General features: G+C 48.9%; 1 protein-coding gene across 1 annotated transcript in view; it reads left to right on the top strand.

Annotated features, from left to right (window-relative positions):
* fasn (fatty acid synthase) overlaps positions 1 to 19,263 on the top strand; it is a 29,962-nt gene that overhangs the window by 3,121 nt on the left and 7,578 nt on the right. Inside the window, exons 2-31 of the mRNA XM_068582997.1 lie at positions 1,293 to 1,428; positions 4,487 to 4,639; positions 4,746 to 4,919; positions 5,537 to 5,737; positions 6,001 to 6,123; positions 7,106 to 7,221; positions 7,364 to 7,498; positions 8,120 to 8,585; positions 8,872 to 9,059; positions 9,528 to 9,717; positions 10,234 to 10,328; positions 10,829 to 10,963; positions 11,186 to 11,389; positions 11,746 to 11,861; positions 11,954 to 12,129; positions 12,241 to 12,432; positions 12,512 to 12,592; positions 12,918 to 13,103; positions 13,297 to 13,476; positions 14,036 to 14,239; positions 14,384 to 14,700; positions 14,824 to 15,222; positions 15,346 to 15,510; positions 15,663 to 15,778; positions 16,075 to 16,229; positions 16,686 to 16,889; positions 17,068 to 17,218; positions 17,717 to 17,895; positions 18,541 to 18,660; positions 18,792 to 18,914. Of these exons, the coding sequence (XP_068439098.1) occupies positions 1,302 to 1,428; positions 4,487 to 4,639; positions 4,746 to 4,919; positions 5,537 to 5,737; positions 6,001 to 6,123; positions 7,106 to 7,221; positions 7,364 to 7,498; positions 8,120 to 8,585; positions 8,872 to 9,059; positions 9,528 to 9,717; positions 10,234 to 10,328; positions 10,829 to 10,963; positions 11,186 to 11,389; positions 11,746 to 11,861; positions 11,954 to 12,129; positions 12,241 to 12,432; positions 12,512 to 12,592; positions 12,918 to 13,103; positions 13,297 to 13,476; positions 14,036 to 14,239; positions 14,384 to 14,700; positions 14,824 to 15,222; positions 15,346 to 15,510; positions 15,663 to 15,778; positions 16,075 to 16,229; positions 16,686 to 16,889; positions 17,068 to 17,218; positions 17,717 to 17,895; positions 18,541 to 18,660; positions 18,792 to 18,914 (5,371 nt within the window). The 5' untranslated portion in view covers positions 1,293 to 1,301. The remainder of the gene's footprint in view (positions 1 to 1,292; positions 1,429 to 4,486; positions 4,640 to 4,745; positions 4,920 to 5,536; positions 5,738 to 6,000; positions 6,124 to 7,105; positions 7,222 to 7,363; positions 7,499 to 8,119; positions 8,586 to 8,871; positions 9,060 to 9,527; positions 9,718 to 10,233; positions 10,329 to 10,828; positions 10,964 to 11,185; positions 11,390 to 11,745; positions 11,862 to 11,953; positions 12,130 to 12,240; positions 12,433 to 12,511; positions 12,593 to 12,917; positions 13,104 to 13,296; positions 13,477 to 14,035; positions 14,240 to 14,383; positions 14,701 to 14,823; positions 15,223 to 15,345; positions 15,511 to 15,662; positions 15,779 to 16,074; positions 16,230 to 16,685; positions 16,890 to 17,067; positions 17,219 to 17,716; positions 17,896 to 18,540; positions 18,661 to 18,791; positions 18,915 to 19,263) is intronic.

Below are 19,263 nucleotides of genomic sequence, written 5' to 3' on the forward strand. Positions count from 1 at the left end.
AGTGGCTCTGTACCAAGCTGCTAGCCCATTGGTCCATGGGTCTGTCCCTGGCCTAGAAACAAGAACAAAGAGACACACACACACACACACATACACACACACGGTACAGCACGGGGATGCTCACTCATGTACACAGTATTCTATCAGACCACATTGTCTGCTGTAAGTGCTCTCTCATGCATGCTCAGAGGGACTCCTCATTCCCAAACCTGCCAGTCAACGCCAACACAATCACACATGCTTCAATACCGATTATTAGAGGGACCTTTAAAAAAAAAAATCCTGTTTTGCTGTGGCAAAGAATTTCACAGCTATTCCACAGATGTATTTTCTCACGCATGCACGAAAAAATAAATATTGCAGCTCGCAGCAATATCTTTTTCCTCAGTATTTCCTAAAATCCCAAGAGTGAGCATTTTAGTTCAGATCTAACATCCAACATTTTTATCCTACAAAAAAATGCTACGTCAGAGAGACTGAGAACAACCTTCAGCGATTAGCTTTGTAACTACACCATCAGAGATTTAGTGGACAATAGTGGAGGAGTTGGGCTCCTTCTTCAATGTATTAAGCAAGCATTAAATAAAGAAAGCCAAACTAAAGCTGCTCCGACACTGCCGGGGCAGCATGTTGAGCAGCAAACATTGTTTGTGTTCTTCGTGTTAATAACCGTAACGGAGCTGTGACGAGATACTCGTGTGCCGAGGGTTCAATATGTATTGCGACATATTGTGATTTGATATGACTATTTATTGTGATATTTGTTTACTTGTTCAACACTGGACCATGGTAACACGTTGAATCAACTGTTACCTTGTAAAAGACATTATGTAAATGTTACCTGTGCATGCAGCTTTAGCCATGATGTCTAACTCTGCTGTGTCTGGCAGTGTGGGACCCTCAGTGTTTCCATCATTTACTGATGGAAGCGTCAGCAACGTTACTGACGTCACGCTACTCCGACTGCAACATTACAAACACACACACTACAGACAAAGGTGCCTGGCAGGGCATGGGTGCTCCTCTGGGTGAAGGAGAGGGACTGATGCACCATGGTACTGATTTGGTGACCGGCCCCAGGAAGCATGCTGCTCAGTGACACATCTGGGTTCATAATTTGAGCTGAATATTGTTCCAGCGATGACACTGATGGTGAACCGTGTTGCTTTTAGTTTAGAAAAGCAAGCAGGCCTCGTTTAATTAAAGTCTCGACTGGGACCAGCTCATGTCTCTGTGTGTGCACAATGTCCACTGCTCTTCTTGTTGATCTCTCTGTCTCTGTCTCTCCACAGTAATTCAGCATGGATGAGATAGTCATAGCAGGGATATCGGGCCGTCTGCCCGAGTCCAACAACCTGGAGGAATTCTGGGAAAACCTCATCGGTGGTGTGGACATGGTGACGGAGGACGACCGGCGGTGGACACCAGGTGAGACGCCTGACACACCTGGACTGGACTGATTGAGTTTCTGGAACTGGAACGGAGAGCGGCGGTTCTGATTGAACGCTGGTTTCAAAGTAGACTTGCCCCTTCACCCTGTGGTCGTTCCACTCAGTATGTGCTCCTCCAACACGGCGGCTGCAGGACCAGTAGTGAGAAGTTTTGTTTTCCACTGTAAGCCTTTTAAAGACCGTGGACGTGACCGGGGGACATTGTGGTTTATGGTGACGCCCCCCGCCCCCAACAGAAGCGTTGGTTTTCTTCTTCAAGGCCCCTGTTAGCGGCGGTGTGTAACCTGCACAGGGTTGTCTCATCGCTGTGTGTGTGGTCGTCATGTGCTCTTCTCTCGGCTGTGTGCTGCTATCAGTGTACACACAGCAGACACACACAACTCTTTATTCACTCCTCAGTCAGCTGAATGAATAAGACTCACATCATAAGTACGCATTAACCTAACAGAATACACACCTGTAACATAAGTCAGATCTATCATGCTCGAGATGAAGCAGTGATATTATACATCTGTAATTTACATATTTACAGAGTTTTCATCCAGCTGTCCTACATGCATCTCTCAGTCTAAACTGTGCTGCTTTCAGTTTGAATTTCAGTTCTTCATATTTGTAATGTATCTATGTATGTATCAAGCTTTCATGGGTTAGTAGTCGTTGCTTATATAACAGTTGATCTCAAACCCGTCACCAGACTAAAGAGTTAACAGAGTTAACCCTGACGTTATTGTGACGACTCAACCCTGCTTCCTGGTCCAGGGCCCTGATTGGACCCAGTGAAGTGTCCTCGCACACTGCCGGCTGGATGCGTGGTCTGCTGAGTGGCAGAAGATAGTATGGCTAACAAGAGCAGTGCAAAATAGGATCAGATTCTTTATTAGTCCCCAAGTTTCTGACACATGTTTTTGTCTATTGTTTAAGCATGTTGGTGGACATGTGGAGCAGTAAAATGTGTCCAGAAAATTGTACATTCTGGGGAAATGTCCATTTGGTTATTGTCAACATTGTGGCTACGACACATCTGAGTCCTGTTAAAGTTCTGCTAGCAGCGAGTAAGAAGGCTCTCACAAAGAGATGACAACAGAACCAACATCACAAGATGGATGGGTGACATCCATGAGATGGAACTGTGAACTCACAGAATGAGAGCTCAAGAGCAGCAATGTGGGAGGAATGGACGATGTTTACACGTCAACAATAACACAAGACAAGAAACACTTCAATGTTTCTCAGGATGTGTCATGTTTTTGAGAGGACAAACCAGACGCTTTGTGTTGTTGGTATTATTGTTTCATTCCTGTGTATGTTTTCTGTTTGCAAACACCAATATAATGTTTTAAAAGGTTGCAGATAATCAGCTGTGCTGATCAAAGAAATGCCGTACAACACCCTGAACCTCTGTGCAGCCTCTCCGGCTCGTAGAGGGTTCCCTCTGTCTGTCGCCGTTCAAGCTTCAGTCGCTCACCTACTGACCCACTTGCAGGACATTTTACCACCCATAAGAGGCCATCACCTCTTATCGCTGCCGTTGATAAGATGACTTTCTTTTCTTCACTTTGAAACGATAACAGAGTCTTCAACGTGTCATTGAGATGGTTATCCTTGCAGGTGGAGCTGTAAACATTTATGGCGTCTGATAGAGTCGGTGGAGTGTTGAGCTGCAGCGCTGCTGGAGAGGCTCGCACTGAGACAAATGTAACCGCCAGAGGCTCCCAATGAATTTAGAACAGAGGCCGACATGTTGTCAGCGACGCCCCGGAGAGGCTGTGGCGAGCGTGTTGTCGTTTCATGTCAGAGGGCTGACCGGTGCCGTGCTTAGAGTTACAAAGTAATGCACCAGGAATGTGTAATTCGATTGGCCGGTGCTGCGCCCTTTGTTACTGGACCGGACTCATTCATATGAATGAGGGAGCTGGCCGTTTTTCACACGGGACTAAACTAAAGTTGGTCCTGACTAAAACAAGGTACAAATGAAATGCTGAGAATCAGCTTTTAGCAGCTTCACTCTCTAAAAGTTGATGTTCTGAATCCTCCCACCCTACTCCCCCTGCTGCCCCCTCTTTACAATCCTCCCTCTCTAGCTTGCCGTTCCCCCCTCTCTCTGTGAATAAGAGCCCTGCCTCAGTGCCTGGCAACCATCTTGAGCACACATTCAAGTGCTGAAAGAGTCGGACTGTGCCGGTTTGGACCACACAGCGGCATCATGGGAGAGCAGGGCCAACAGAAAGGGAAGCAGAGAAAGCAACCCGAGATTCATGGCCCAAGGGAGTCCCTGCAAGAGATGAGGACTGATGTACTGCAGACGGGTTCTGTGTGAATAGAGCAGACGGGTTCTGTGTGAATAGAGCAGACGGGTTCTGTGTGAATAGAGCAGACGCGTTCTGTGTGAATAGAGCAGACTGGTTCTGTGTGAATAGAGCAGACGGGTTCTGTGTGAATAGAGCAGACTGGTTCTGTGTGAATAGAGCAGACTGGTTCTGTGTGACTGGAGCAGACTGGTTCTGTGTGAATAGAGCAGACTGGTTCTGTGTGAATAGAGCAGACTGGTTCTGTGTGACTGGAGCAGACTGGTTCTGTGTGAATAGAGCAGACTGGTTCTGTGTGAATAGAGCAGACTGGTTCTGTGTGAATAGAGCAGACTGGTTCTGTGTGAATAGAGCAGACTGGTTCTGTGTGACGTCGGTGGATGGGAGGTTCTGCTTTAGGAGACTGAGGGGTCAGTGAGTTTGTAAGCTGTGAGTCCTGATGAATATCTGTTAAACACTGAAATGTCCCAAGACTCCCAGCATCCAACTTCACGACCAAACTGTCTGGTTTTAACCAGAATAAGAACAATCCTAATAATATTTGATCTGTTGTCAGCGCATTCATGGCCGATTATCACCTGACAACAACACGCAGCACTGATCTGTGTACGGCTTACTTCAGCTTCTTCTTCTGTTCTCGCCTCTCAGTTATTCATGGCCCTCAAACCAAAGATAGACCTGTACGGTTTTGTCTCAAGATGACTTTCCTCCCCTCTTGCTCTTCACTAGGTCTGCACGGCCTTCCAAAGAGGAACGGTAAGCTGAAGGACATCAGCCACTTCGACGCAGCCTTCTTCGGAGTCCACGCCAAACAGGCCAACACCATGGACCCCCAGCTGCGCCTCATGCTGGAGGTCGCCCACGAGGCCATCGTGGATGGAGGTGAGGAAGCTCACGAGAATAGACGTGTTTTTAAGTCTGTGATTCACGACGCTTATCACCTGAGCGAGTCAACACTGTTGAAAAACAAAACCGCGTTGTGACGCAGGACTGAACCCGGCCGCGCTGCGCGGCAGTAAGACCGGCGTGTACATCGGGGTGAGCGGCTCGGAGGCCGGGGAGGCGTTCAGCAGAGACCCGGAGGAGCTGCTGGGATACAGCATGACGGGCTGCCAGCGCGCCATGCTGGCCAACAGACTGTCCTACTTCTTCGACTTCAGCGGTACACAGACACACACCCTTACTCTGGCTGTTAGTTTGATGCTGGTCCAGTGACTGGCTCTGAAACACACACACAGACACACACACACAGACACACACTGCATCTTCACACTTTTTTTCAGCTCAGATCAGGAATATTTGATCAGAAGTTGGCAGCAGACTCCTGCTGAGTGCAGTGTGTGTTTCTCAGCCAGCACATGATGTCGTAACAGCTGTCTCCTCCTGGTTTGATTCCAATGTTGTTCATTCATGTTTTTCCTTCTCCTCATCCCAGACGTCACACTGACACTACGTCATCCACATGAATACTCACTGTTAGTACTGCGAGGTAGTCCACTAGGACTAACTCTTGTTCACCCAGTTTTGCTTGTTTCCAACTCGCCGTTGTGTGGACAAGAACTCTGTTCCTTCGGTCCTCCTGCATCAGTGCACTTCTGGATCCATGTGGTGAACTGTGGTTGAGCTCCTGTGATGTGCTGCTGCAGAGGTGCATGTGGATTCTTCGGTTTAAGATGATCCCACAGTTTGAATGCCCTCATGTACTAACTGCAGATGTGGTTTCTAGCTCTAGTCCACCTCCTCTCTCCTCTCCTGACCACCTCCTCTCCTCTCCTCTAGGCCCCAGCACGGCCATCGACACAGCCTGCTCCTCCAGCTTGCTGGCTTTAGAAAACGCCTTCCACGCCATTCGCCAGGGCCACTGTGATGCCGCTCTGGTGGGCGGGGTCAACCTGCTGCTCAAGCCCAACACCTCGGTGCAGTTCATGAAGCTGGGCATGCTCAGTCCTGAGGGGACCTGCAAGTCCTTTGACGCATCAGGTGAAAGGAAGTGGCAGGGTGGCTTTGGTCTCTATTGGTTTCCTCTCCACGTCTCTCGACTGGCTGGCTGATTAGTTTTAACATCAATACGTGTTAAATGTTCTGTTATTGAAATATTGCACAGGTCTGTGAGCCAAATGTGGAACGAGCCTCAGAATATTTACACCAGCAGCCGTGTTTCTGTCATTTAACAACCCTCAGAGAGTCATGCTAAGTATACTATGTAGTACTCACACACGTGTGTACATTTCTACTTCCATCAGGAAATGGGTACTGCCGCTCTGAGGCTGCAGTGGCGGTGCTGCTGACCAAGCGGTCGGCGGCGAGAAGGGTCTACGCCACCGTGGTCAACGCGGGCAACAACACAGATGGATACAAAGAGCAGGGTGAGCACCATGCGACAGACACACCGTGTGTAACACACAAGCCATATGGTCAATGAGAGGTTCATTTAGCCACTAAAGCCACACATGAACGTGCACAGACAAATGCAACAGTGATTGACTGAATGAGGACAAGCAGGTGAACCAGGCAGAGACCACCAAAGTGGATGAGTGCTTGAACGTTAACCTTTTGGAAACCGTGCGCGAAAATCCTCCCGCGCCCATTTTAAGTCCCAGCATGCCCCATTCAGACAATCTTTTGGCATAATATACGCATTTTTTTCATTTTTTAACTGAACGACACAATGTTTTGACTGAAACTCCTTCCTAACAGGACAAGACTTTGTTTTATTGTCATTTTTTGTTGCAGATTCAGATTCTTTAGGTCCTAATCTTTCCATAAAGGTCTTATTGACGCTCCAGGAGGCTTTATTGGGGAATCTGGCTCATATCATGCTGGATGTTTATAGTTATCATCAAAATATCTTTTAAAAGGGATTTATTTTTAATTTTTTTCAAGACTTTGCTGAACAAATACATACAATAAACACAAGTATTGGCATTAATTTGGGTTCCTACAACGACTCAAACACAGGAGAAAAAGAGATCTGGAGACAAAATGAGAAGAAAAATATCATGAACTTTCCTCTCATGCAAAATGAACCCCAACAGGAAAAGGTCGAGGTCCCCTGCAAGAGAAGCTCTCTGGTTCCCTCTTAGAACCGACTCTTCGTCCACTCCAGAACCATTTAGAGAATCTGGAAAAACTGTCGGTCCCTCACTTTGTAGCTTCTTGCCTTTATTCTTACTGATGCCACTGCAGTAAATGTTGTAAAGAATTCTAGTTTCCCTTCAAGCCAGTAATGTCTGTGTTCTCTGTGAGACTCCAGATGTGAGAATAGGTCTGACGTGACCGCGTGCGTACAGTAGCCGTTGTGGTACGCTGCAGCACACCTGTTCTGACCCGCTGCTCTCGGCCCCTCAGGTGTAACGTTCCCTTCAGGTGAGATGCAACAGCGGCTGGTTCGCTCCCTGTACCAGGAGGCCAATATATCTCCCGAGCAGGTGGAGTATGTGGAAGCCCACGGCACGGGAACAAAGGTCAGTGATCACGGCAGGTCCAGGTTCAGCCGGTTTCCAGCGCTGCTCTCTGCATCACCAGACGGATTACTAGATAAGAAGACGACAGAGTCTGTGTCCTGGAGGGTCTCACCTCTGTGGCTGCTCTGCTCTCTGCATGCAGGTCGGCGACCCGCAGGAAGTGAACGGCATCGTCGGTGTCTTCTGTGAGTCAGAGCGAGCGCCGCTGCTCATGGGCTCCACCAAGTCCAACATGGGCCATCCCGAACCGGCCTCTGGTCTGGCTGCTCTGGCGAAGGTGAGAGCAACAGCTCTCCTGTTATCGGCTGCTCCGGAGCTGCAGAACAACAACTTCCCCTTTAGTTCTCTCGCAGCGTAAATCTTCCTGACATGTTGTGCGTGGGAAGTGAAACCTGCCGTGGCGGCCGCTTCTGGTCGGCACCCGTCTGCCTTTCTGATGTCCGCAATAAATAGTGCCGGTGTAGAACAGAGATTCCCTTTCAAATCAACGTAGCCAGCTGGTCAGAGCAGCGGACATGGCATAACTCATGGCAGCATGGAGAATTGTAGATTCGGGGACACACTTTTACTTCCTGCCTCTTCTGGTAGATATTCACCTGAAAAGTGACGTGTAGATGTATAAGGGTTGAAAAAAGAGAGGTTGAGAGTGAAGTTCAAACCCCACTAATTCACAAGGTTCCATTTAGACTATCGAACCGTTTCCTTATTTTTTTATTTTCCTTTATTCATAGTAGATGATGAAGTTATGAGATAAATATATTACGGGGATCTTAACTGCAGGAAACGTTTCCACAAAGGAAATAAGTAGTGGATAATGAGCAGCTTCAGTTATTTCTACCATACTTACATTCAGCTTGCTCTGTATTTGTATTTTATTGTTTTTTCATCCCACTTGCAGGTGGTGCTGTCCTTGGAGCGAGGACTCTGGGCTCCCAACCTGCACTTCAGCAGTCCCAACCCTGACATTCCAGCCCTCTCAGATGGGCGGGTTCAAGTCGTGGACCGACCTATTCCCGTCCGAGGCGGCATCGTCGGCATCAACTCCTTTGGATTCGGAGGTTCAAACGTTCACGTGATCCTTCGCCCGGCTGAGAAAGCAACCGCCGCTGCCGCCGCGCCGCCCAGGACGTATCCCAGGCTGCTGCAGGCCTGCGGGCGCACGGAGGCCGCCGTGGAGGCCATGCTGCAAAAGGGGAAGGAACACACATCCGACGACAGCTTCCTGTCTTTGCTGAATGAGCTCTCAGGAGCTCCTGCTGCAAGCATGCCTTTCCGAGGCTACGCTGTGATTGGCTCCCAGAGCGACGTCAAGGAGGTGCAGCCGGTGCAGGCCGCCGCCCGGCCTCTCTGGTACGTCTGTTCAGGTGAGTCATCGGACAAACCAGCAGGAGGAGGACTTCCAGGTTCCATTTGTTGTTGGGGTTTGATCACCTGTAGAGCAAGAGCCTTGCAGTCTTATTCGACTTGATTCAGGAGAAAGATTTCCAAGTGGAAGAATCTAAACATCCCAATCGTATTTTGAGGGAAGCAGAACTCCCAGACGCATGTCTTTAAAACCTGGACACATGGGTCTGTTGATGAGTTCAGATCTCTGCGGACGGATAGGTGTGTGGCTGGATGAAGGTGTGTGACTGTGTGTTGCATTGACAGGCATGGGAACGCAGTGGGGTGGTATGGGCCGCAGTCTCATGCAGCTGCCAGACTTCAGGGAGTCCATCCTGCGCTCGGACGCAGCCCTGAAGGACACCGGCCTGGTTGTGTCTCGCCTACTCATGGACGCAGACGAAGCCACGTTTGAGGACACCGTTCACGCCTTCGTCGGCCTCGCCGCCATACAGGTAGAGCACAGCCGCCGTGTTTGGTGTGGAAAGAAACGGTAGACTACAGGGCTGCAAGACTCTTCACACAAAGTGCTGACATGACTGTTGGACTTAAAGTCACACATTTGGAATCTAGAAAGATCCTCACATACCTATGATCACATACCTTCATCCTGGTGTAATACAATCATATACAGCCACAAAGGGAAAGGGTTTCTTTTTCTTATTTATTCATTTGAATTTTTCTTTGCTCCCTCTTCTTCATCTAAAACACAATTGCCTTACTAGGACCTTAAACAGGACTGTGTGTAACAGCATATCAGCTGTTCTCTGCAGCCTTTCCTTAAGCAGGAAACAGAAAGCAACTCCTGATTAAATAGAAGTGCCCGCTGATGAAATTTGTAATTTTGGCCTGTACAAAACACATTGAATTGAAGTGTGAGGATGAAATCATAGAGCATATGTGTGTCTTGTGGCTCCGTCCAGATAGCTGAGATCGACCTGCTCAGTAAGCTGGGTCTGCAGCCCGACGGCATCGTGGGCCACTCGGTGGGAGAGCTGGCCTGTGGATACGCAGACGGCTCCCTCAGCCACGCCGAGGCCGTCCTGGCCGCCTACTGGAGAGGCCGCTGCATCAAGGAGGCCAACCTTCCTCCAGGAGGCATGGCTGCCGTCGGTACGAGGCCCTTTACCGTGTTTTAACCTTTTGAGTCAAAGTATGTTAACTGTTTTATTAGAAAGATCCTATGTTTAGGATAAACTGGTTGTATCTACAGATGCTCCAATACCATTTCTCCCTCCAGATAGCTGAACTTTATACTGAGCACTGATTTATTCGTTTCTCCCCACGACTACATTTGAACTCATCATGATAACGTGATATTTCACCGTCACCTGATACTTGTTTTACTGACTGGAGCTCAGATGGAGCATAGAATAAAGTGTCTGTGATACCAGATGCTGTGTTGTAGGCTGTATCAGAGGAATGTCTGGTACTGGATCTGCATCACAACAACTCCACTTATATCGGCCTTGCTGACGTTATCAGTCCAGATTTCACTTTTCTTCTGTCAGGTCTCATTATTTGGGTTTTTTATCAAATACATGCAGCTCATTTCTATGTCTTCATGCTCCACAAAACACAATTCCTGGATTGAAACCAACCACTTGGTGCTGGCTGTGTCTTTTCCAGGGTTGACCTGGGTGGAGTGCATGGCTCAGTGTCCTATGGGTGTCGTCCCAGCCTGCCACAACTCTGAGGACACTGTCACCATCTCCGGTCCTCAGGTCAGATCTCCTATCGGACGATGTCTTTCATAGCCCTGTTTCTCTCAGTCTGACCTCTGAATGTAAAGCTTCCATCTCCATTTGCTCACACGGTGTCCATGTTGTGCTTGTTGTTCTGTGTCCAAGAAGTTGGAAAGTTATGGAAACTTTGTAAAGCACTTGATGCATTCATGAGAAGACTTTCAATGTTTACATTGCTTTAACTGAACGCTGCAGGTTTGTGTGCACATAGCAATTTGTTGAGCGATCCTAAAAGAGCTTCACTGTCAGATTGACTGAGCGGACAGGAGAAGAATCTACTTGATGTCTCACAGCTAGTTGTGAACTAGCACAGCAGTAACAACACAAAAGATGTGGAGACAATGTCCTGTTGTAGCAGAAACTCTTTCATCTCATGCAACATGCAGTTTTTCTAGTTACAGGGTTGTGTTTTGACAGGTGTGTGTGTGTGTGTGTGTGTGTGTGTGTGTGTGTGTGTGTGTGTGTCTTTCTCTTATCAGGAAGCAATCAGTACATTTGTCTCCAAGCTGAAGGAGCAGGGAGTGTTTGCTAAGGAGGTACGCAGCGCTGGCGTGGCTTTCCACTCCTACTACATGGCCTCCATCGCTCCGACCCTGCTGTCTGCCCTGAAGAAGGTATGACAGCGTACAGCAGCGCAGCTCTGACTCCTGCAGGGGAGACTTGGAAACACATTCTCACTCCCCTCTTGTGTGCTTGTATGAAATGCACTATTTTTGGTATGTTTGTTTTAGTGGCTGATCATCGGGTGCTCTCCATCTGAAACGTTTGTCTTCTGTGTCAGATCACTCTCGTCATTGTCATAACGTGCTTGTATATCCATGTCATGTTGTTTGTAGGTGATCAAGGAGCCCCGTCAGCGCTCCGCCCGCTGGGTGAGCACCAGCATCCCTGAGTCTCAGTGGGACTCTCCTCTGGCTCAGTACAGCTCGGCCGACTACCACGTCAACAACCTGGTGAGCCCCGTGCTGTTCCACGAGGGCCTCAGCCTGGTGCCGGAGAACGCCGTGGTGGTGGAGATCGCTCCTCACGCTCTGCTGCAGGTACGCACTGCAAGCTTTGGATGCACCACGAAGCACGCAGACACGACATGGCTCCTGATCTGAGCTTCAACAGCTTCCATCTGTCTCACGTGAACTACGGACGTCACATGACACAGCAGAACATTTTTATTCAGGGTCATTATATTATATTGTGGACAGAGCATGCTCTCCACTTTGGACCCACACAAAGGCCGTGAAGTTTCTCCAAATCCTTTTTAATCATATATTGGTGAACAATCTCCTGAAGTTAAGAAAGTTGATAGAATAGGTTTATTCTGCAGCCTAAAGCAGGACCTGACTGTGATTCATGTGGTTATTAAAGCTGACCGTGCATCTCATGAACGTTTCCTGCGCAGGCCATCCTGAAGCGCAGCTTGAAGCACACATGCTCCATCCTGCCCTTGATGAAGAGAGGCCACGCCAACAACCTGGAATTCTTCCTCTCAAACATTGGCAAAGTCTACATGAACGGGTCAGTGAACGCCTCACGTTTGACGTTTGTTTTTTCTGCTGCTGGGAGCACTTTAAGAGATTTTAAATTTCTATCTTGATGCACCTCTTTAGCATCAGTGTGGATGGTAACGGCCTCTGCCCAGCGGTGAAGTACCCCGTGCCGGTCGGGACCCCTCTGATCTCCCCCCTGGTGCAGTGGGACCATGCCCAGACCTGGGATGTCCCCAAGGTGGAGCACTTCTCCTGTGGCTCAGGAGGATCCGGTTCAGCCTCTGTCTATAACATCGGTGAGAAAAGCACATCGGGATTAAAAAGCAGTTCTGCTTCTGCACCGTTGTGTCACGTTAAGACACTGTAAGACGCTGCGGTCTCATTCTATGTCATCATTTGTCTCGTAGACATAAACCCAGAGTCTGCAGACAACTACCTGCTTGGGCACTGCATCGATGGGCGTGTCCTGTACCCGGCGACGGGTTACCTGGTGCTGGCTTGGAGGACCTTAGTGAGAAGTCTGGGGGTCGTCATGGATAGTACCCCTGTGATCTTTGAGGACGTCACCATCCACCGGGCCACCATCCTGCCAAAGAGCGGTGAGAGCCCGGCAGCAGGCTGCGGGGGAGGGGTGGACCCTCTGACGGCCTCTCTGACGGCCTGTCTGTCTCTTCTCAGGCTCGGTCCAGCTGAAGGTGCATCTCATGCCCGCCACCAACCGGTTTGAGGTTTCAGAGAACGAAAACCTGGCTGTCAGTGGTGGGTAGTTTTTATACAGAACCTGTTTGTTGTAATGTTTCATAACAATAATTAGAATTTCATCATTTCTTATTTTAGGTTGAGCTTAATTCAATCACAGAAAAATCATGCGATTAATCAGTTAATTTGTTTTAACTTTGCCCAGCCCTAATTATGTTTCATGACACATAAGCAGCGAAGTAAGTGTCAGCCAGCAGTTTCTATGAATGAGACGATGGTGAGCGTCAGCCTCCAGAAGGGTGTCCCACTAACTCTATCTAGTAAGACCAGGGCTCCACTTCTCGTCATGAACACCATCTGCTCTTGTGCCGCATACGATCTCCAGGTAAGGTGAGCATTCTGGAGGACGCAGCCCTCGATTCACTCCATCATCAGATCAGCCAGCAAGCTGCCAACGACGACGACGACCCGAAAATGAAGCTTACGGCACATGATATCTACAAAGAGCTGCGACTGCGTGGCTATGACTATGGAAAGACCTTCCAAGGCATCCTGGAGTCCAACAATGCAGGTGTGTGTGTGTGTGTGTGTGTGTGTTTCTACTGTTACAGTCGTAATTTAGTTGTTGTTCAATAATATATTTTATTATAGTACAAAGATGGAACCAAACACAAGAAAAGAGACAATAGGTTACCGCTGCACCACGTTCATCATCAACAGTGAGTTTGCTGATTGGCTGCTGTCCGGTGATTGGCTGTTTCCAGGAGACAGTGGCAAACTGCAGTGGACAGGAAACTGGGTGACCTTTCTGGACACCATGCTGCAGATGATCGTGGTTGGGCTGTCGGGTCGTAGTCTGCGTCTGCCCACCAGGATCCGCTCGGTGTGTGTGGATCCATCTGTCCACCTGGAGAAGGTCTGCCAGCACACGGATGGAGAGCAAGGTGTGTGTTATTGTTCTCATCCAAATGAATTGTCTGCACATTCATCTACATGGACACATTTTCCTGTTTACCATTGCATAAATGACCTGTAAACACAGCGTTACAGTAGTCTACTGAAGATAAATGACCTGTGAACACATTGTTACAGTAGTCTACTGCAGATAAATGACCTGTGAACACACCGTTACAGTAGTCTACTGCAGATAAATGACCTGTGAACACAGCGTTACAGTAGTCTACTGCAGATAAATGACCTGTGAACACACCGTTACAGTAGTCTACTGCAGATAAATGACCTGTGAACACAGCGTTACAGTAGTCCAGTCTACTGAAGATAAATGACCTGTGAACACACCGTTACAGTAGTCTACTGCAGATAAATGACCTGTGAACACACCGTTACAGTAGTCTACTGCAGATAAATGACCTGTGAACACACCGTTACAGTAGTCTACTGCAGATAAATGACCTGTGAACACACCGTTACAGCTGCATCCTCCTCCGTTCACCTTGCTCTCTTCAGATGTGCTTCTGTAACTCCTCCCTCTCATTGCCGTAGCTATGGACGTCCACGTGAACCGCTGCCTCGACAGCATCGTTGCTGGTGGAGTCCAGATCTGCGGTCTTCACGCCACTGTGGCCCCCCGTCGACAGCAGCAGCAGAGCCCCCCCACCCTGGAGCAGTTTGTGTTTGTTCCCTATGTGGACACAGAGTGCCTGACCGCCAATGGGAAACTTGCAGAGCAGCTGAGTCTCTGCAAAGGTACAACAGACTCCCTCATCATTCAAGTTGACTTAATGCACACCTTTTGACTGTTTAATCAAACCAAAGAGTGTGTGTGTATATTTAAGATTCCCTCTGCCTCCACATGTCTTTTTAAGTCTTTGTCCAACTCTCTCCATCCAGGTTTGACCCAGAGACTCCAGAAAAAGTTGGCCTCTCACGGTGTCAAACTCTCCATCCCCGGCCTCCAGGGGGGCTCAGGCGGCCCGCTGCCCAGCCCCGAGCCCTCGGAGCCCGGCCTGGTGCGGCTGCTGGCCCTGCTCTGCGGGCTGGAGCTGAACGGGAACCTTCGATCCGAGCTGGAGCAGACTGTGGAGAAGGAGAGGGCGTGTCTGCTGCAGGACGGCCTGCTGCAGGGCCTGCTGGACAGCCCGGCCCTCAGACACTGCCTGGACACCACCGTGGAGAACAGCACGCCCGGCAAGATCAAAGTCCTGGAGGTAGGACTGCAAACTAGATGAAACAGTATAACAGGAACATTGGGTGAATTTCACGCAGATGCAATATTAAGTCTCAGAATAAACGCAGCTTTCAACCTCCTTCCCCTCTCCTAACGTTACCAGGCGCTCTCCAACGATGGCCAGCTTTTCTCTCGCATGGTAGCGCTCCTCAACATCCAGCCCATGCTGCGCGTGGACTACACCGCCACAGCGGCCAACCTGGACCTTCTGACCCCCCACCAGGCCACACTGGAGGAGCTGGCCGTCTCCTCGGCTCAGTGGGACCCCGTGACGGGCCCGGCTCCAGGAGGCGCGGTGGGCGGGGCCGACCTGGTGGTGTGTAACCATGCCTGGGGCCCGCTCAGTGCGGAGCCTGGACTCATGGTGGCCAACCTGGCTTCTGGAGCCAAACAGGGGGGCTTTGTTCTCCTCCACACGCTGCTGAAGGGGGAGACTCTGGGGGAAACGGTGGCCTTCCTCTCCAGCACCGCTCAGAGCAGCCAGCGAGGACTGCTCACTCAGGTCAGTGATAACTCATGTTCACCCTTTAAACATAATCATCCTTTTCTGTGACGTGAGCTGATCACGATGAACGTGTGAGTGTGAGGAGATGATGTGCTGATAGGATCTCCCTCTTCTCCTCAGGCGGAGTGGGAGAAGGTGTTCTCTGAGGCCTCCCTCAGCCTGGTGGCTGTCAGGAAGTCCTTTTATGGCTCCGCCCTCTTCCTGTGCCGCTGCCGGTCTCCGAGCAAACCGCCCGTTTTCCTCCCTGTGGACGGCACCGACTACAAGTGGGTGGACACCCTCAAGGTGGGTTCCATGTCCTTCTGTGTTTCTCTGGCTTTGTCCAACAATATCTTGAATATCATTTCATCCGCCAAGTCAGACTGTAACGACTACATCCTCGTGGCTTCAGTCGTCCTTTACTCATGACTGTGTTCTTGTGGGGTTCTGCGCTGCAGGCCGAGATGGCAGAGTCCTCAGACTGTCCAGTGTGGTTGACTGCTTCTAAATCCCACTGCGGCATTGTGGGAATGGTGAATTGTCTACGACAGGAGCCAGGTGGCAACCGAATACAGTAGGACACATCCTCTACCATAAAACACACCACCACATCTCTGAGACTTAACTGAAATGGGACGTTGTTTATTTATTTACTGAATTTAAAGGTTCTTTAGCTTTGGTTAGTTGTCGCTTCGTAACGAGCAGTTTATTCAGCTTGTGGTTCCCATTTTGGATCCTGCAGCTTTTGAGAAGTAAAACCTGTGCTTTGGTATTACGACACATCATTCATGGTTACTGTGTGAGCCTCGTACAGCACCTACTTACCCATGTTTTGGGTCAATGTAATGGGTTTTGTTTCTATGTTTCCAGCTGTGCATTTGTTTCCAATCTAAACGAGCGATCATCAGCACCGAGCCTCCAGCCGGCCCACGAGTCCATGCGGTCGGTGCTGGACGGGGATCTGGTCATGAACGTGTTCAGAGATGGACAGTGGGGCGTCTTTAGGCACCAGCTCATCACTGCAGGTACCAACATATCCCACGGTCCCTCGTTCTGGTTCCAGTTCGTAGTTCTGTCTGCTTGTAGTGAAGAAAGTTAGAAATAATCCCACTTTGCATGTTTCACCCGTCAAACATCAAGCTGTATTTGAGGAAAGGTAATGAAGTGATGGCAGATGTGTTCTTCTGGAATTAATTCCTAGATCTTAGCATCGTTTTTAGGTTCAGGTTTTTTTCTTACAATCGTCACGTTACACAGGACATAATTATTAGCAGTACTGGTGAGCTCCGGCTGCACATGTCCCACTGTGTGGCCTACGGGAGGACAGCCACCTTGATAATGTATTAATAAGTAACATCAATTAGTGTCTGTGCCTGTGCTTGATGTGCTCATGGCTCTTGGTTTCACTGAAGTCTTTTTCAGCGTCTTTGAGTACTTAGAAAAGCGCTATATAGCATTAAAGTATGTTTATTATTTGTCAGATCTGAATGAGGAGTTGACGGAGCAGGCCTACGTCAACGTGTTGACCCGAGGTGATCTCTCCTCTCTGTGCTGGATCGCCTCCCCGCTCCGCTATTTTGTGGCCAGCAACCCCGACGTGCAACTGTGCCGCGTCTACTACAGCTCACTCAACTTCCGAGATATAATGCTGGCCACCGGCAAACTGCCACCGGATGCTATTCCAGGTAGAGTGTGTAGAGGAGACGCAGCAGGAAATGCAGCGCTTCAGTCTGCGTTCTTGTAACCAAAGCAACTTGGACATGTTGTCAGATACTGTTGTTGCACCAGACTGCACAGAACGTGAATTACAGCGGCCCATGTTCCTCTTTCCTTTGCTTCTTCTGCTCCTCATACACCGTGTAGGTGACCTAGCTCTGCAGCAGTGCATGCTGGGTATGGAGTTTTCCGGTCGTGACCCCACTGGTCAGCGTGTGATGGGGCTGCTGCCTGCCAGAGGCCTGGCAACGAGTGTGGACGCTGACAAACGCTTCCTCTGGGGCGTTCCCTCCAGCTGGTCAGTGTCACATGGTTCAATATGCGTGTGTATGTTTACTTCTATCACTGTGAGGACAGAGCATTTGACCTTTAGACCTTCAGAGTGAGGACATTTTAGCCTGTTTGAGGGCTCAGACCTGGTTTTAGGGATCAGGGCAGAATGAGGTGTGTGTGTGTGTGTGTGTGTGTGTGTGTGTGTGTGTGTGTGTGTGTGTGTGTGTGTGTGTGTGTGTGTGTGTGTGTGTGTGTGTGTGTGTGTGTGTGTGTGTGTGTGTGTGTGTGTGTGTGTGTGTGTGTGTGTGTGTGTGTGTGTGTGTGTGTGTGTGTGTGTGTGTGTGTGTGTGTGTGTGTGTGTGTGTGTGTGTGTGTGTGTGTGTGTGTGTGTGTGTGTCCTGATCCAATGTGAGGTCCTGGGATAGGGATGTCATGTGTACAGATTATAAAGCCCTCCGAGGCAAATCTTGTATTTGTGATTTTGGGCTCTACAAAATAAACTGAATTGTGTGTGTGTGTGTAGGACACTGGAGCAGGCGGCCTCGGTGCCGGTGGTCTACGCCACGGCCTACTACTCTCTGGTGGTGCGCGGCAGGCTCCGCCCCGGAGAGACCGTTCTCATCCACTCAGGGTCAGGGGGCGTCGGCCAGGCCGCCATCGCCATAGCACTCAGCAAGAAGTGTAAAGTCTTCACGACCATCGGTTAGTATGCACACTACACACTACACCGCCAGTAGACACATTGTGGGATTATCTTCTTATCTTGCCGTAATTATGATATGCATGTCAAGTGTCTAATCATTGTGTGACTTTCATATTAGCTCCTTTAGCCCTGATATTGGCTCCTTTAGCCCTGATACAAGCTCCTTTAACCCTGATACAAGCTCCTTTAACCCTGATACAAGCTCCTTTAGCCCTGATACAAGCTCCTTTAACCCTGATACAAGCTCCTTTAGCCCTGATACAAGCTCCTTTAACCCTGATATTAGATCCTTTAACCCTAATATTAGCTCCTTTAGCCCTGAAATTAGCTCCTTTAGCCCTGATATTAGCTCCTTTAGCCCTGATATTAGCTCCTTTAGCCCTGATATTAGCTCCTTTAACCCTGATACAAGCTCCTTTAACCCTGATACAAGCTCCTTTTAACCCTGATATTAGATCCTTTAACCCTGATATTAGCTCCTTTAACCCTGATATTAGATCCTTTAACCCTGATATTAGCTCCTAGCTCCTTTAACCCTGATACAAGCTCCTTTAACCCAGATATTAGCTCATTTAACCCTAATATTAGCTCATTTAACCCTGTTATTAGCTCCTTTAACCCTCACTCTTGTGCTGGCTCACCAGGCTCAGTGGAGAAGCGGGACTACCTGCAGAAGAGGTTCCCTCAGCTCTCGGCGGAGTCCTTCTCCAACTCCAGAGACTCGTCTTTTGAACAGCACATCCTGCTCCACACTCAGGGCAAAGGTCAGCCTCTCTCTCTGTAGCAACGGTCTGCAGTTGCTTTAACATATTCTCTCAGTAGGATTTCTACAAAGCTAACAGCTGTGTCTTTGTCGGTTGAACAAGCAGCCACTTCATTCCACCGTGTGTTTCAGGTGTGGACGTGGTGCTGAACTCTCTGGCTGAGGAGAAGCTACAGGCTAGCATTCGCTGCCTGGCCAGACACGGACGATTCCTGGAGATTGGCAAGTTCGACCTGTCCAACAACTCTCCACTGGGTCAGTACTCACAGATGTAGTCATGGTGTCAGTTACTCCTTTCATTTATGAATATACAGATACATAAAAGATACCGGAGTACCTGTTCCTCTGTACACCAGGTGCAGAAAGGTTTCTGGATGAAATGTCGCCAAAAATGTGAAATGTTTCCCAAAATGAGCCCCAAACCTTTGACCTGCCATTTCAATTTCTGAAGTAAAAAAAAAGAAGAATTAATACACTTTAATCTCTGTCCGACTTTCTGGTGGATGTCCAGTTGTAATAATAAAGAGCAAAAAGTTTCTCTTTATAAGAAACACTATTTTAGAGATTACATAATGAATTATGATATAGTAAGTATCACAGGGTG

The sequence above is a fragment of the Clinocottus analis genome, unplaced genomic scaffold (genome assembly GCF_023055335.1).
Source record: "Clinocottus analis isolate CAN_PGR_092001 unplaced genomic scaffold, fCliAna1.0.p SCAF_19, whole genome shotgun sequence".
Lineage (NCBI taxonomy): Eukaryota > Metazoa > Chordata > Actinopteri > Perciformes > Cottidae > Clinocottus > Clinocottus analis.